This window comes from Pararge aegeria, chromosome 22 (assembly GCF_905163445.1).
Source record: "Pararge aegeria chromosome 22, ilParAegt1.1, whole genome shotgun sequence".
NCBI lineage: Eukaryota > Metazoa > Arthropoda > Insecta > Lepidoptera > Nymphalidae > Pararge > Pararge aegeria.
In genome coordinates, this window is record NC_053201.1 from 13,150,392 (window position 1) to 13,168,267 (window position 17,876).

General features: G+C 34.9%; 2 protein-coding genes across 2 annotated transcripts; one reads left to right on the forward strand and one right to left on the reverse strand.

Annotated features, from left to right (window-relative positions):
- Positions 1–387: 387 nt before the first annotated feature.
- Positions 388–3,846, reverse strand: LOC120633737 (small VCP/p97-interacting protein). The gene is made up of 3 exons (XM_039904064.1): positions 3,641–3,846; positions 1,797–1,961; positions 388–900 (listed from the first exon to the last, which is right to left on the reverse strand). Exons 1-3 carry the CDS (start codon positions 3,698–3,700, stop codon positions 886–888), a joined length of 240 nt encoding a protein of 79 aa, XP_039759998.1. The 5' UTR covers positions 3,701–3,846; the 3' UTR covers positions 388–885.
- Positions 3,847–4,445: 599 nt separating this feature from the next.
- On the forward strand, positions 4,446–8,794 carry LOC120633892 (ATP synthase subunit b, mitochondrial). Its single transcript, XM_039904285.1, has 5 exons — positions 4,446–4,587; positions 5,229–5,373; positions 5,744–5,942; positions 7,304–7,492; positions 8,539–8,794. Exons 1-5 carry the CDS (start codon positions 4,560–4,562, stop codon positions 8,716–8,718), a joined length of 741 nt encoding a protein of 246 aa, XP_039760219.1. The 5' UTR covers positions 4,446–4,559; the 3' UTR covers positions 8,719–8,794.
- Positions 8,795–17,876: the final 9,082 nt, after the last annotated feature.

Genomic DNA, 17,876 nt, shown 5'->3' on the forward strand with positions numbered 1-17,876 from the left:
ATTAGGCATTTCATTTAGGCCATGCCTACGTTTAGTGAAAACGGAGATCTGTAAGAACCACTGCACTGCTGTGGGATATAAACATAGGCTGACGATGATAATAAATATAATAAATAAGTATACTACGACATCTCCATCTAGCTTGTGTTATGGGTACTAAGATGACTGATGAATATTTTATAAATAACAAATATAAATACTTTTAATATACTTACATATAAATACCCAGACACTGAAAAAGATTTATGTTCATCGCACAAACATTTTCCAGCTGTGGGAATCGAACCCACGGCCTTGGACTCAGAAAGCAGGGTCGCTGCCCACTGCCATCTTATATCTTATAATATAATAATAATCAATAGTATATAGTTTTATCGAACATATTTTTATATTTAAAAAAAAAAGTGGCAGCATTTATGTTATAAAAACTTACTACACAGGTGCTATTATAGTTGCTCAACAAAAAGTAATTTCTGTGTGGAATGCACCTTTGTTTTAGATACCATAAAACTTTTTTCAGTAAATTAACGAACTAATATTCTGCATTCACCATTTCAAACATTCTATCCGGTTTTATCTCCAGACAATATAAGTTTTCTATGCTAGTGATAAAAAAATTTAATACCATAATTAATGCAGTTTTGAAACAACTGCTAAAATATTAAAAACCATGATATGCACAAAATTTGAGGAGCATAACTTATAAAGTTATTACCATGTTTGTTTGGAGAAATGTGCAAATTGGTGCAATCATGAGGTACAAACAAAAGAAATTAAAATTTTCCTGGAGTAATCAAGACACTAGTACCATTAATCTTGCAGTGGTCAGTTGATGTATTTATAACGTTCCGCAGGAGGCTGGGTGCTCCCACGTTTCTCCTGATCTCAGTCGGCCGTCCACTGAAACAATATAATGACCAAAATAAATAATGTCAGAGTTTTGTGATACACTTTTTTGCTTATAAGTCATTACAATTCAGTGCTCCGTTGAAATCTCACATTATATGGGAATATATAATTAACTAGCGGTCCGTCGCGACTTCGTCCGCGTATAAGTCAACCTTAAAAGATAGACATATGCTGTCGCGGGCTTTGGTTTAGAATTTCTAAAGAGGAAAAACTTCGTCATACATGATTTTATCGAAACTTTAACTGATTAATATAAAAGTACGCAAAATAAACAGGCCTAGCTATTTCTATGTCAGTAATCTGTCTAATTTTTCTGACTGCGAAGGCAAACGAGCTCAGTTTACCCGCTAGTGTATCTATATGGGCACCCCACTGTAGCTTATTATCCAAGGTCACGCCCAGAAAAACTGTGGAGGTTTACTAGATTAAACATACATACTAGATTAAACATACATACTCCAAGTTTTACTGGAGTTTTTAAGCCCTCATGACCAAGAACGTAAGATCAGTTTCCAATCATACCTGAGCTGAACGTTTGCTGGCGGTACCGCCTATCACCTGATCAAACCATAAATAGAATTTTTATTATAGTGTAACTTATTCTTCTTAACTATGATGGATCATAAAATAATTAAGACTAATATGTAGGTAATTTGATGTAATGTAAAAGTAGTATACTCATATAAATCAGCGTGATAGATAAGAATGTACACCGAATGACTAATGCAGATTGGTCATTCGGCGTATTTGAGAATGTATTTGAGAATACACAAAACAGAGCTAATACAAGACCATCATGTCAAAGGAAAAACGGAAGGAACACATATAAAAAAACCATGAGGGAAGGTCTGTGCCTGGTGGCCAGTTAATTAGTCTGATAATGATACCTTTAAAGTAGCACCCCCACCCTTCTGCAACTCCCTCTCACGTTGCTCCATTTCCTCAGAGCGCTGTTGCATGCGTCTAACTTTCTCTGGATCTTTAACACCACGGCTGGCCTCCTCCGCACGCCTTCGCTCAGCTGCTTCAACCTGCTGTCGACGTCTGGTTTCCTAGTAATAGAAACATAATATATTGTGTTAAGGTATGGTAGGCATAGAACACTTTTTATAAAACTTTTAACCCAAGTGTAGTATTTGTATCTATTAAATAGATACACATACATTGTCTCACATACACAAGCAGAGGGGGTAGCTGTTAATCGAGAAGTCTTGTAAGTGACAAGGAACAGATTGGACATGCTCCTGCACTCGTTACGGATTGGACGTGTGCCTGCACTTGTCACGCATTGGACATGCCCCTGCACTTGTGACTGTGTGGTAGTGAGCAGTATGTGTATCTACTTAATAGATAAAAACACTACACCAAGGTTGATTCAAAAATATAGTCATGCACACTGTGATTTGAGGGAATGTTGGTTAAAAAAATATATATTTGCGGCAACATTGAAAGTTAAAGGTGGAAAGTTTTACACTAACAAAACAGTTTATGGCAGTCTGTATAAATTCTACATCATTGAAACCCTCTCACCACCATCAATGCCATCTATTGAACCTATTCGGGCCGGGCGGAATATCAGGCCTATTTGAAGAAATATTTATTTATTAACTTTTCAAGGGAAACAAACAGTACTATGGCACATAAGAGTAATGCCCTATTTGTATATCACATAAACCAATGAAGATTACACAACTTAGATATGTGACTAAGACATAGATAACACATGTGACTATCAATATACAATATTGTTGTTCAATAATGATTAGCCATTGATATATGATAATAATCAAGCTATTTCAAGCAAAGTGCTCAGAGGAATTGTTAATGTCTGGTATGTAAGAAAACCAGGATCTGTGAATGGATTTTGTCAACCGAGTTGTTAAAAAATATGCCTTGCCCATGAACATAGCTTATGACACATAGCAATACAGACATGGCGAGAAGACTCGAAAGGTCTAAGGCTTTTGAGCTAGTGTAGTGTAGTCCTAGTGCAAAAAAAAGGGGTGATAACACAGTGGGTAGGAGCACGAGCTCGAGGGGCGAGTTCAAATCCCAGTATGCACCTTTAACTTTTCTAAGTTAAGTGCATTTTAAGTAATTAAAACATCACTTGCATCAACGGTGAAGGAAAACATTGTGAGGAGACCTGCATGCCTGAGAGTTTTTCACAAAATTCTCTAAAGATGCGTGGAGTCCACCAATCCTGGTGCATCACATTGGGCCAGCATGGTGGATAACAGCCTTAACCCCTCCTCATTGTGGGAGGAGAACCGTGCCCTATAGTGGGCCGGTAATGGGTTAATATGATGATAGATTCTAATTATAGTCTCACCTGTGTGTGGAACTTTGTGGAAGGAAAAAATAAATGTTGTTCAGTTATGATTAGCTATATTGTTAAAATGCACTGAGCAAAACAATTTGAAGTGTGATATTACCGGGAGTGCAATATACTAAGGTGATAAAGTAATGATCTGAATACTGCTGCGAAGGTAGTCAAGCAAACACTAGTTTTAAATTGGTACTGTGGCAACAAAAACTAGGCAGGTAGATTAAAGCTAACTCAGTTTGTAATCTAATCTAACAGAAAGGTAAACTACTACGAAATGATTTATCGTAACAAGCAACTACTAGTGTTGTTGACCAGTTTCACTTGTTCATCAAGCGAATGTATCGAACAGCATAATTAGCAAAAATATGTTGTTCACCTCATAAAGGTTAAACAGCAACTTACTGTGTCTGGAGTCAATACATTCGAAGCTGAAGGTCTGCAGCAAGATGTAAATATCCCCATTTTGAGTAAAATATATAAACACGCGCTATTTAAACGCAGTCACATCACAAATTCCATTAATATTGCGAAAAATCACAAATCGCAACTTGCTTTGCCAACTTCTAATACAAAATTGACATTTGTTTGCGAAGGTTTGTGATTTAAATTCTGACAACTAAATAAACGTTCAAGAATTTTACTAATAAATTACTGAACTTGAACTTGAAGGTGAAATGTCAATTAAAGCACTTGAAATTATAATATCTAAAAAAATAAAATTATACACTTACAGTTACTCAATTAACAAAACTAATTACATCTAATTAAAGCGTTATTATCATAATATACATTTCCACTGTGCGATCTGAATATTTAAACACAACAAAATTGTTATTCCATTTAGATTTCTATTACTAACCATTCTTTTCCAAATATTACAAATGTTTGCCATTTTTTCTTTGATTTTATCTTATTAGACGATTATGTCGTTGCTTCAAAGGTCGTATCAAGTGAATCACGGACCGCGGCTAAAGCGCAATAGATTGAAAGTAAACCACGCAAGTCAGAATATATCGATCAATAGTTCAAAAATAGCCTTTTTGGTTATATGAAGTAGTTAAGCGATAAGCTTAAGTTAGAGAAAGAATAAATTATTTTAATTAGTTTTAATTTATTTTTGCTTAGATATTTTAGAAAATTGTAGGAATGTAAGGCGAGGAACATCACTTAATCTACTCCATCGATACTTTTATCTGAAGAGAATGGCAACATTGACAAAATGAACCAAATTTGTCGATAAAAAGTAAATCACTAACGCAAAGTACATTTACGGTGGGCTGTCGAAAATATTAAAGGAAAAATAATAATTGCGTTATAAAATATGCTTTCACGCGTAGCTTTGCGTACAGGTACGTTTAATTATTAAAAAACCATATTGCTCTATTGTTCTTTTGTATATTAATCACATATTAACCTTGGTTGTAGGGAGGTTTATGTAATCGCAAGTTTGACAGGTGCGGAATTTCTATTTGGAATAAGGTTTTTTTTCCACATGTTTTTTCTTTTGATACAGCGTAAAAACCACTATGTATTGAGGCAAAAATATAAATTAAATTATAATAATTATATATTCTCTAGTATTTAATAATCTAACCTTACTTTTTTCCAGCTGATAATGTATGTCTCTATAACTTGTAGTGTTGGTACTCTATCAATAAAAGTAATAAAATAGGTACCATACCAAGTACTATATCACATCGGATAGATTAAAAGCACCTCCGGCTGTATATTAATCTTAAGTCCAAATTGATTCTTATTAAATAAGAATTGTATTGAAATACTTACCTAACAATTTTTTTGTGTGCTAGGCAAGTTTCTCATGAAACATAAATATCACATGAGTCAAGTTTTCAAAGTTAATTCTGTTATTTTGGCTAGGAGAACACTACCAAGTTATAGTAATACAAAGCCCACCAATTTGTTGACCCACCAGTCTGTGAATGTGATTGTGGTTGGTCTAAGCTCTAATCTCTTATGAAATATTTTCCAGCTTTGGCCCGACAGTCCGCCAGCACATCCCTAGTGGCTCGCACATCAGCCACAGATGTCTCTGGTGTGCGTGATGAAGTAAACTTCCCCAGGCCTGTGCGAGGCGAGCCCGGTAAAGTCAGACTTGGCTTCATTCCTGAAGAATGGTAATTTGTTGTTTTGGATTTATATACGAAAAGGAATTATTTTTGAATCTATGACGTCTAACACATAACTGAGATTATAATAATTAAACGGAAGAGTTTGTTTATTTGTTTTAGGATATTTAAAATTGCAGGACATATGGTTGGATATATTGTGTAGCATAGTAAAGATAGCTTGTATTGAAACCCTACCAACAGTTTTGATAAACTGCTCAGATTTTTATTTATATAAGGTATTCTCCACAATTACAGAAATGTCACTACCCAGTACTCTAATAAAACCATCTGACACAATGCTTTGATATTAATAATTCAAATTTAGAAACTTTGACTTTTACAAAACATGTTGATTAAAGTGATGTCTCATTTCCAGGTTCCAATTCTTCCATTCCAAGACAGGTGTTACTGGACCCTACACATTTGGTGCTGGTCTCATCACATACCTTTTCAGCAAGGAAATCTATGTCATGGAGCATGAATATTACACTGGTCTATCCATCTTCCTTATTGTCTATTACGCAACCAAGAAGATGGGCCCGCAAGTAGCTGCCTGGCTGGATAAGGAAGTTGATGTAAGTTGATTCTATTTAACTTCTATGGACATGTCGCAAGTGTTTGCACTATTTATTATTATTATTATTATTAAGTGCTGTCTGCTACCATATGCCCAAAAATGTCTGCTTAAAATGAATTATCTATGTATCAAATTTTTAATTGGAAAAATATGGTACAGGAAGTGATCTTAATTTTCTGTATGTTTAAAAAAGACAAGTAAATGGGCTACATTCTTAATAATGAGATAAGTATTACAAAATTACAAATTTTGAGGAAATATTTTCAAAATAGTAACCCCAGATTAAGAGGCTATGTTCTCAAGCTATGTTCTCCCAAGCACTTCATCACAATAGAGTTAAAAAAATGTGGAATGTAGCCTGAAGATGTAGTGACTGCAGTATCACTAAATCAGTTTAAGAATAGACTTGACAAAGAGCACAATAAATGATATAGCTCCCTTATTTTAAAAAAAATTCGTTAATAGTATAGCAACCACTTTTGCATCAGCAAAAGCGGCTAATAATAACTCTTTATTTGTCATCCAAATATTAAAAAAAGTAATTAATTCATTGGTCTAAATATTCATTTAAAGAGTTAAACAGTTGTCTAAGACTTTGTTGACATAAGTTTAAACAATGTGTTATGCACATTAAATGGTGGTTGCTATACTATTAAGGAATATTTTATAAGGCTGCTTGTAAGCATGCTGCGCCACTCTCATCTCTCGCAAGATAGTAAAATTCTAAAGATTGGAAACTTTTAAATGATATTGAAAAAGAGCTATCTGCTGAGTTTCTTGCTGGCTCTTGGTAGAATCTGCTTTCCAAACTCATTATAAACAGACAGACTTGATGTTTCAAAAGTGCTTAAAAACCAGGCCAGTTAAATGAATTGTGAATTTTGTAGTATAAGTAATATGTGAAATTGTGTTCCTTTTCATAATTTGGTAGTTCAAAATTGATGTGAGCAGAAGTTTCATAAAAGTCCTAGGCCTGTGTCTATCTCGGAGGATAACCACTTAATCAGAATTTAATAATATTCCTTGTTTAACCACAAAATTAAGATCATACAGCACCCTCATTCAGCCATTATTGCATGCAGTGTGTTGTAACCAAAAACAGTGAAAACACCCCACACAGGTAGTGAGACCTGTGTGGGGTGTTTTCACACCCGCAGAATGTTGCGAGCTCACAAACTTATTCCAAATTTCCCACTTTATGGTAAATGTTTGGAACATTAGAGGTAAAATAATTACCGCGTACAGAGTCTGAGAAACACTACTAAAGTGGAGTGGTTTTTGATGCTTCAATATTAGCAGTGTAAACGGTTTAAACCTCATTTGGGGTAGTCAGCAATGTAAACTCATCCTTATTTGCAGGCAGTCGAAAACACCTGGAATGAGGGTAGGATCCAGAGCGTCAAGAGCCTCGAAGACGCCATCGCCAACGAGAAGGACGCGCAGTGGAGAGCTCAGGGCCAGGAACTCCTCATGGAAGCCAAGAAAGAGAACGTGCTGTTGCAGCTGGAGGCTGCGTACCGGGAGCGCCTGATGAACGCCTACCAGGAGGTAAGTCGCTTGGCGGTGTACACACCTTGAACTTCGGGCCAAATAATAAAAACTATTTTTTTTAATACACATTAAACGTTTATGTCATATCAATACATTACTGTGGCCCAAAGGGCACGGGTCTCTTCCCACAATGAGAAGGGGGGTTAATGCTGTAGTCCAACACGCTGGCCCAGTGTGGATTGATGGACTCCACTTACTTTGAGAACATAATGGAGATCTGTTACTTCTTACTTGTACTTTGTTGAAGCAAATGATTTTAGAATTGAGCTCAAAGGATAATTCATAAAATTAAGCGGTTTGTGTTGGGATTCGAACTTGCTCCTCGAAAGTGAAGTCCTCACTTAAAGGGTTATCACAGCTTCACTGGGCTATCATAAATTTACCGTTTATGTATATTTCCCAAAAATAAGGCACCATATAGGCAATAATTAATAGAGGAAATTTTACTTTTAGCATATATTTTGTTGGCAATTTTTTTTAATTCCACTACAAGTTAACCCGAGACTGCAATCTCACCTAGTGGTGGTAAATGATGCATTCAAAGATGTTCGCGCCGAGCGCTATGAAAAGTAAGCTTAATTTGCTATACTCCGCGAAAAGCAGGAGAATCTGTATGGTAGTATTTATAATTTCTTCAATACTTATAATCCACACCAAACAGATCATCGGCAATGTACCTCTATGCAAGTTTCGCTCCGAAACCGAAGCATCCTCAGGAGATGTTGACTTCACAATAAATAAAACAATACTCCTCTAAAAGTTTAGCAGTTATACTAAACACATACCCCTGTCGGTATCGGTTTCTACACTGCATTGTTCTGGAACGGTAGGATGGTATCTTTAGCTCTGCTGAGACCTTCAGACCAGACCAGAGAATTCTGAATCATAAATTCCCATATTAGCCCTACCGAAGTTGTCTTCTACTTATTCAAAGAGCTCTACACTACACCAGGATGATGTCAAAAAACTAATTTCCCACACTACACCAGGATGATGTCAAAAAACTAATTTTCCACACTACACCAGGATTTCCTTGTGTTCAGGTCAAACGCCGCCTGGACTACCAGCTGGAAAAGTCGTCACTGGAGCGCCGCATAGCCCAGAAGAACATGGTGGACTGGATAGTGCTCAACGTGACCAAGGCCATCACCCCTGACCAGGAGAAGCAGACCTTGGACCGCTGCATCGCCGACCTGGCCTCGCTCGCCGTCGCCAGGAAGTGAACTTAGGAACAAGCTATTTATTATGCAATATGTTGTACAATATGTTATTAAAGTGAGATAAATCGTCGTATAGTTTGTCGAGTGTTTTATTTCTTATCTTATTAAGTCAATAGAAAAAAAACTACAAGCGCGAATTCAAGACATACTTATTTTAACAACCTTTATCGTAGCAATGCAATGACTTTGACCTACATACTTTTCGCTAGCATCGTTGTTGCAATGTATGAATGTTGAGATGCCATTTATTTGTATCCACACACATAGTTTCATTTTCTTTTTATACAGTGTATATGCCATGTAACGTCCCTCGATTTAACGACGAACTCCCTAAAGCGTTGAAATTAATTGGTTTTGCTTGGTTTAGCTTTTCTTCCATACAATGATACACTCTACATAGCATTACACCCAACCTCAATATCGACAACAATTGAGTAATAAAGTACTTTTTAAGGTGCTAAAATTACTAAAAACTGCGCAGCTGTGTACGTTTTTTTTGTCGCTTTATTGTCCTAGCCCGCAATAAACTCGACTGTCTGCAACATCCATACGGACTTTCTAAGAAATTCGTTTTTTAACAAATTGGGATTGATTGCAGTGTAGACTGTCGTTGACCATGACTAATAAGTAGGAGTCGTGGATTATCTATAAGTTCTCATATACTTAGGTGCAGCAAAAGACGTCAGACAAAAATAACCGACTATACGCAATAGCATTCAAAAAAGATTCTTTTTTATATGTACATAACTACTAAAACTTGTCTGAAAAAAATGTTTCTTTTTCTAATTCTGATTTTTTTCTCTCCATTTAACGACAACTCTTTATAACGCCATAAAATGCACAGTCCCTTCAGTGTCGTTACATAGAGTTTACACTGTATATTCTTTTGTAATCTAACATTGTTATGAATGTTTTATTAGATAACATACTGCACAGTTAAACCCAACTGGCGTTTATGTGGCACTTAATGTAACACAATTTTGTATGTTTTTTTTAACCGAGTTACCCAGTTTCCCACTTGGATAGTTTTTTTAAAGTTCGTATCGTCATAACTGTCATTTACAAACCGATTTTACCGTCATAACAAAAGAGCTGATGGTGAAGTTCCGGGAGAACTCGAGCATTAGCGCCCTGGCTTCGAGAAAGGCAATATATTGTAGGAGATTATGGGCAGATGACATTCGGATATTATTACTTAGATATAATTGCAAACCCACTAAAAACGTAGAAAAACAAAGTCCTAAAAAAACCGACTTTGTATTATTTATATTAAAGAAAACAAGAAATAATTTATCTTATTTTTTTTTTTTTTTGTAAAGAAAAACCGACTTTGTATTACAACTAAAAATTTTTAAGTCGTTGCCAAGTTAAATGTAGAAAGTTACTATGTATATATCATATACTTCATATTCTCTTTTATATAGTAGCAGGGAAAGAAATCAGAGAATTTTAGAAATCCCGTGCGAACAATTTGTTTTCCTGGGATGAAAAGTAACCTATGTTACTCTCCGTCAACTTACACTATGCGAAAAAATAAAGTCGATTGTTTGTGAAGTTAGGCCAAAAACTTTTGCATTTCGCACACACTACACGTAGTGTTCCGCTAAGTGAGTTCTGTACCTAGAATAGTCGTTATAGATGGATAATATCTTCATCAAATCACTTTTCTCACTCAATCAATCTACGATATATCGATATAAAAATCTATCGAAAAATTATCAAACAGTATATATTCCAATATGTGGAAACACAGCTGACAACGTCGTGCCAGAGACGTATTTTCTACTAACTATATTGTCTATCTTCACTGAAAGAACAAAGAAAGAAAAGTAGTCTTTTTATCACACATTTTATGGAGGGTAGAGGTAAGGAGTGTCATCTGTGTATATGAAAAAGTGTCGTCAAAATGTATTAAATTAGAATGGCGCCACATTTGCATCAGGGTAACTCTTAAAAGAAGCGCCAAATATAAATATTGTTAGAGTAGGCTTGAAAAATAAACAAGGAAGTATGGAGATACAAGGAAGTAAGGTTATATTTACCACAATATTTTGTACAACGTAAGTTGTTGAAATTCTCAATAATTAACTACTTTAGTCGATAATGACATTAAATTTTTAACTCGGCATACTTCAATTCATCTACGATTGCTACATTCATACCATACCCTGTGCATCAACCAGCGCCATTGTGGAGGATTTTTGAACTGTTATTTAGCGCAACAACTGGACACTTTTTCAACTTTTCTCCCATATAAGATGACTCTCCTTACCTCTACCCTCCATAACACATTTGTGTAAAATGTTACTTTTGGATCATAAAATTGTTTGATATAAAAATCCGTGACAGAGGAGCTGGCTCAGTATAGCTGCGTAGTAGAAAGCGTAGCACTGGTTTTCAGCCAGCCCCCTTATCTTCGTTATCGCGATAAAAAGGGACAATAACACAGAATATAATATTTAAACAAACGTAACTGTCTACGACTTTGTCTATAATAAATGTTTTAATATTATACATTATTTTCGGCCCTTCCAACTTGCCTACGGGGCGAATGTAGGTGCTGTGTTTCGGAGGCACTAACGCCGCGTAAGTTATTGAATCAACTCTGGAACTAAAAGTTAAGAGTAAAGAAGCAGGCTTTTTAAATTTATCCTATAACACATAAATAACGCGGGTAAAACTATAAGTTGAATGTCCATGTTTTCAATATGCTCCCAACAAATTTCTGGGGAACTGAAGTTTAGGTTCGTTGGTAGAGATATGTTAAAGATATAAGAGTTTTCTTGTAAATAGTCATACTATTTCTGGTACAGAATAGAAATAAAAAACTCCTAGTAGACCCGGAGATATAGGTACAAAGTAGAAACTCAAATAAAAAACATTAGTTTGTTACAATAATTTTATTACAATACGATATTACTTGACAACAGTAGGTATGGTTATTCAGTTAAAGGCGTATAGCCCACAGTTAAAGCTCTTTACAACATATCGTCACCTAACATTCCTCGAAAAAACCTTACAAAACAATTAGGTAGGTAAATACCTTGTTAAAATATAAAAAAACATAAGCGCTCCTCTAAAATATAATAACTTAAAAACGATAGACATCAGTCCTCTATGGGGTTATAGTCGTCTTTGCAGTTTCCCTCATTATTTTTGAGTTATAATCTAAGATTATTCTAAATTACGTACATTTTATTGTGTATTTCTTTTCTTATTAGCCTTCGTAATTAGATACAAGATACAATATTACGAAACTGAATAGAATTGTTTGTAGCCCCACGTAGGGTGCCAGCGATCAAATATTGGCACCCAACGTGGGACTTACTTTTTTATTGTGCGATTAATTTGGCACTGCGTTCGCAGTGTTAGATAAAACAACCTATAAATAGCATTGATAGAGCAACTATTGTTAAAGCCAAATAAATTGTGTGTTGTTTAAAGGAATTCCTTACACTATGAAATAAAAATTAAAAAATAACGAAATCATGACATAAAATAAACAATACACTGGTAGTAAATTTTTTCATGCTTGACATAAATTTAAACTATCTTTTCGTTAATATTTTCAATGTAAAGTATATTTTTAACATATTAAAGAACTACAACACATACTTTTCTATTTAATTACTTTTCAATAATTTCAAAAGCCTTTTTTTTTTTTTTAATACTTTACACTAAAAAGTAATGCAAAGATTGTTTAAATTAAATACATGTAAGAAAAAAAGTATGTTTCCTAGGTGCTACCTTCGACTGTTTGGCGGTAGTGTGCTTATTATTCATCTATTTCACAGATATGTACAACTAGAGAAACTGTCATAAAACAATTTTTTAACAATAACTATGATTATAATACAGAATGGAATTTGTAATGAGTTCCTATGATTAGGAATAAGAACAATCTAAATTGAATGGATAGGTTTAAAATTAACATAATGGATATTAAATAAATAAACAATATTAAACAAAACATGATAAATAGTTCACCTTAATTATGTTATAAGTAAGAACAAATGGAAAAATTTAATTAAGGTGGCCCTAGACGCCCGCATCTCCATACAAAAGCCGGCAGATCACTATGAATCAGACTACACTATGAATTTCCCTAAATCCTTAACTAAGCTAGACATAACTTTGCCTGTGCCAGGGGTTCCCAACCTTGTTAGAAAGGCTAGTTAAAATAGTTTGGTAGAACTTGTTAGTTAGAGAGATAGGCACAAAAAATAAAACATCCTCATTATGAAACCAATAATACCATAGTAAATAATATTTAAAAAAAGAATTTGTTAGACTACAAAAACTCCAACAACAAGATGGCTGAGCTTTTTAAAGTGACACCGCTGCACAGAGATAGTCAAAAAATATCCTTATTGATTGAAGAACAGAAGTACAGCCTTGCATTGCACCTCTGTACTAACTACGGTGCCCTGGTTGGGAAGCCCTGATCTAGGCATTATCTATGCCCAAATTTGAGTAGTAAAAAAATACACAGGATTTTTTTATCATCGATTATCTTCTTTGATCAATCAAATCTACAGTAAATCCGACCAATATTAAAAAATGAAAACATTTATTTCTACATTTGAAATATGGAAGCTATTCAAATATTTTTTTATGCTGCATGAAACGACCACAGGTAATTCATTTTATACCGCCGCTGCACCGCGCCACTTCCATTCTATTTAAGATACTTCTTACAAACCTTTATTTTCCTTTTTTTTTTTTTGTTTATTATTTTCACCAATGAATAGTGACATTGGAGAGACTCAGTGGATCACCGTTGTAAGACAACAAAAAAGTAAGTGTATATATTATTACTATTGAAAGTTGACCTTAATTACAAACTGTCTTTTATGAATTTGCTGAGCTGGGTCATAAAATACAAAATAAAAATATAATTTTTATTTGATATTTAGATTAAGTTGTAAGTAATACTATGTCTAGCTTAGATTAGAATAAAGGATTACTGTTAGAGAATTATTATCGGCCGAAATCTTTTGGCTGCTCGGTCAGGGTCACCTTGATAAAAATTACAAGTAACTTGATTTCGCTCGCGGGTTCGTTTGCATTTATGTAGTTTTTGTCCATAAATTAAGGTTTTTTGGAATAGGTAACTATTCTAAAACAAATTTCAGAACGTTTTATTAAGTAGATAATGCGTGAAAGCGTTACAAACGTACATTTATCTACACTAATGCTTTTAACATTGTGCATGTGTTCTGCAGAAGGAAAAGTGTATGAAAATCCATTCTGAAGGTGTCGTTACTTTTTAAATTTTTGATTCCCTATGTATACTCATAACATGAAGAAAAAAAATGTAGAATAAGTCGGTCTTTTCGAACTTAATCGAGTTGTCAACACGACGTGTCGCTACGATATGTTACGCAAGACTGTTCTCGACTTGGCTAGTTAGCAAACTTTTAGCCTGTCAGTTTAAGAGCTCGTATAACTTATCTACCTCTTTTTTGATTTATTTAGTTATTAAAATACTGTTCTAAAACAAAAACTGAAATATTTGTATACATGCTTAATACTCTCATAAATGTACATATACTCCAAAATTCCATTCATTATATTATTATTATTCTTATTAACGAATATACAGTATACTGAATACATTATTATTAGTTATAATACAAGCTTTATAAATATTAAATAATTGTATCAAAATTGCACTTAACTTAAAAGTTTCGCTTAGCAAAAAATGCGTAAAATACAATAATAATAATACGTTATAAAAATATAGTATATCTTTTATTTATAAAATTAGTTATCTCTTTAAACAAAAACTATGATTGCGAATTCTATCAAAATTATAAATTCGACAGACTGTAGAGAAGGGGCCAGTCCAGACACAGCAAAACTGCGATAGCATGCTAGAGCACATCTCCCATGGTACTCGTATCTCTTATATTATAAGATAAGCGAGTTAAAAATGATGAAATACACTATGGCTTCTAGGGAAAATTAAGCATCTCACGCTATAATTTTAGGCATAAGGCTGTCTTAGCACCCTTACAAATGAAGATGGAATAACGTTGTCATTGTTATTCAGTGTTAGAATTGTAAATTCGGCAGACTGTAGAGAAGGGGCCAGTCCAGACACAGCAAAACTGCGATAGCATGCTAGAGCACATTTCCCATGGTACCTCTTATATAAGATAAGCGAGTTACAAATGATGTAAAACACTATGGCTTCTAGGGAAAATTATGACGTCAAAATGTGACGTAGGGAGCTGTATGAAGATTTTATTTAAATATCCGTAGGTGATCTACGCTAACATGCGAGGGGAGTTTTGCCACTGTGAAATCTTGAAAAGATTAGCTGTTTCTATTCCATTGCGGAATTCCATGATAAACTATGAAAATAAACCTCAATTTGCCTTTACCTACTTCGCGAAAAACAGGACAATTCAGATACCTTTACAATGATTTTACTTAAAAATTATTTATTGGAAAGTCAACATCTCCTGAGGATGCTCCAGTGCCGGAGCGAAGCGTACGTAGAGAGTATATTGCTGAGGATCTGTTTGGTGCGGAGTATAAATATTGAAGTTATTATAAATTACACCATACAGATTCTCCAGCTTTTCGCGGAGTACGTATAGCCATTTAGCTTCATAGTCAGCTGTTTTTATCATGACATTTAAAATTTAACAGCAGTTTTGTGACGCCAATTTTTGCAGGTATGAAGAGGTGCCAAAATTGACGTCACTCACACGTACAACTATTGTCTTCACATAGTACAAGAAATTAGATGAATCCCCTTATTATGCAACCGTTGTGAGTTCTAAATTAAGAGGCGAAAGCGTAAACATTCTTGTTTTACATTATATTACATTTTACTCGTATATTAAAGTAAGCATAAACAACAATACTACAACGTGTAACTGAAAACCGAAATACAGGCTTTAGATGTACATTATGTACTGTTTCAGGGACTTATCTGTGAAACCGAAAACGTAATGGTTTTTGTGTAAACCACTGCCATAGTTTTTACTGAAAGAGATCAGATACAGCCTTAAGATCATTTCCATAATTAAAATCATGTCACTCCTGCAGTGGCGTGCACTTCATTCATGCAGAAAAAGCACTGCAAACCCTAAAAATTTTCTATTACTCATAAACGGGAAGGATTTTTCCATTCTATGCCATTTTCCTTCTTTATGCATACCCAGTTTAAAAACCATGTGCACGCCACTGCACTCCTGTCATTTTATTAGGTACTATGCGCGCGTCGGTCGTTGTACTTCAATGTCATAAGTAAACAATTAGAATATTTTGAACTCGTTTGTACGCAAAAATAAGTATGATTCTTTTGATTTAATATTTTTACCGGGCGATTCCTTATGAAGTATACTTATGCAGCCTTCAACATTATTTCGTAATTCGGTTACACGTTGTATAACTTACTGCTAAAAACAGTTAAGAATAGACTAACAGTGTATCCATAAACATACCCGTCACCCTCGTGGATATGTCACTCACACGATGCAGGAAAACCTTCAAACCGGTTTTTGGTAGCCCAGGTATCGGAATCGTTTGAGGTTTCGTTTTAGTTCGTTTAACCAGTTATATTGAGACCACGTTTCTTTCGCTCAATTAAGAGAAATTAGCTGGTTTATCGAACGAAAATTCAGCCACTTTTAACTTGTCTCTCCGTACCCTCGCGATTCATTCAAGTTAATACCGATAGTCGCTCAAGGTTCTTTTGTATTACATTCCTTATTAAGCGTTCAATCCACTAAAGCAAATAACAATATTTTTTACCAACAATTACCGGAAAAATTAAAACCGTTTCCGAGCCCTGGGTGAAATATCTTACTCAGATACCCACATGATAGACATTTTCCTTTCTGAATTTGTTATTACACTCACAGAAATGCTTTGAGGGTCTTATTACACTCACAAGATCGAGATGTGTATGTGTGCTATGGGTAAACACATAGATTTCAATCGAAGATATTATCTGGCACTATGATATAAACCGACGAATTACTTCGTTCAATTTATGTGTAAATTAGTAGATTCGCGTTCTCAGTACAACCGCGTCCTGTCCACATATATCGCTAACTGCGAATACGCGAGTAAACTCAACCATTTATCACACAGGTGAGTTTACACTCATTTCACCGGAATCTATGGGCTTCACATTTATGAATACATTTAATCTAACAAGGGCCCCGGTAATATATAGCATTTTAATCTCAATGCTCACAATAATGTTACTTTTATATCTTTCAAAAAAGCATTGTCATTGTGTAATATATAACCGGGGCAGAGTTACAAAGATAATTTTTAACATAAAAAATATATAATAATTAGTATTTGGTTTCGAGACAAACAATTATCACCGACATCGTTTTATTTTAATTTCGCAAATCCCAATTGAAAAAAAAAAACAACGGAGACAGTCCAAAAATGTACGGAGAGGGTGCTGCTCATGACATAGACACGACAAGTTTTTTATTTAATAATTAATATTTATATCGAATATGTCGCTAACTATTGGCCTCAGAACAAGGCTTAGTCACTCAGCGGGCGGTGGAGAGAGCTATGCTCAAAATAACTCTACGTTATCAAATCAGAAATGAGGAGATCCGTAGAAGAACCAGAGTTACCGAGACATGGCTCAACGAGTCGCGAAGCTAAAGTGGCAACGGGCGGGTCACAAAGCTCGGAAAAATGATGAACGTTGGGGCCCCAAGGTGCTGCCCCGTACTTGTAAACTGAGCATTGTAGACCGCCAACGAGGTGGGCCGACGACAGAAAGCGCGTCACAGGGAGCACACGTCACAAAACCGTGGATTTTTTTTATTTATTTTTTCTATTGTTATTCTGCAATCAGTCCTTGACTATGAGCAGATGTGTTCATAGATATTTTAATTGTTTCATGATAATTTCCCATTGGAAATTGTCATATTGAGGAAAGACTGGTTTAGCATTTATTTAGGTCTAGATTTTTTTTCTTTTTAGCCGGCTGAGTTGAGTTGAACTGCCAGCTGGTTGGGATGGTGCCTAAGTCCATAAACCAAGGGGAGTTCGTTATTTGTTTGAGAATAAGAGTCTTCAGCTCTTTGGATTATTTTGATGTTGGAATCGCAGGCGGAGCCCCAGAGCTGTAATCCGTATGTCCATATAAAACCGTGGTATTTGGAAAC

Bases quoted from the DNA above. Each gene is read 5' to 3' on its own strand.
- LOC120633892 (XM_039904285.1), top strand. From the start codon at position 4,560: ATGCTTTCACGCGTAGCTTTGCGTACAG. The intron at 5,374-5,743 runs GTAATTTGTTGT...TCTCATTTCCAG, and splicing joins GGCTTCATTCCTGAAGAATG to GTTCCAATTCTTCCATTCCA. The intron at 7,493-8,538 runs GTAAGTCGCTTG...CCTTGTGTTCAG, and splicing joins TGATGAACGCCTACCAGGAG to GTCAAACGCCGCCTGGACTA.
- LOC120633737 (XM_039904064.1), bottom strand. From the start codon at position 3,700: ATGGGGATATTTACATCTTGCTGCAGACCTTCAGCTTCGAATGTATTG. The intron at 1,962-3,640 runs GTAAGTTGCTGT...TTCTATTACTAG, and splicing joins ATGTATTGACTCCAGACACA to GAAACCAGACGTCGACAGCA.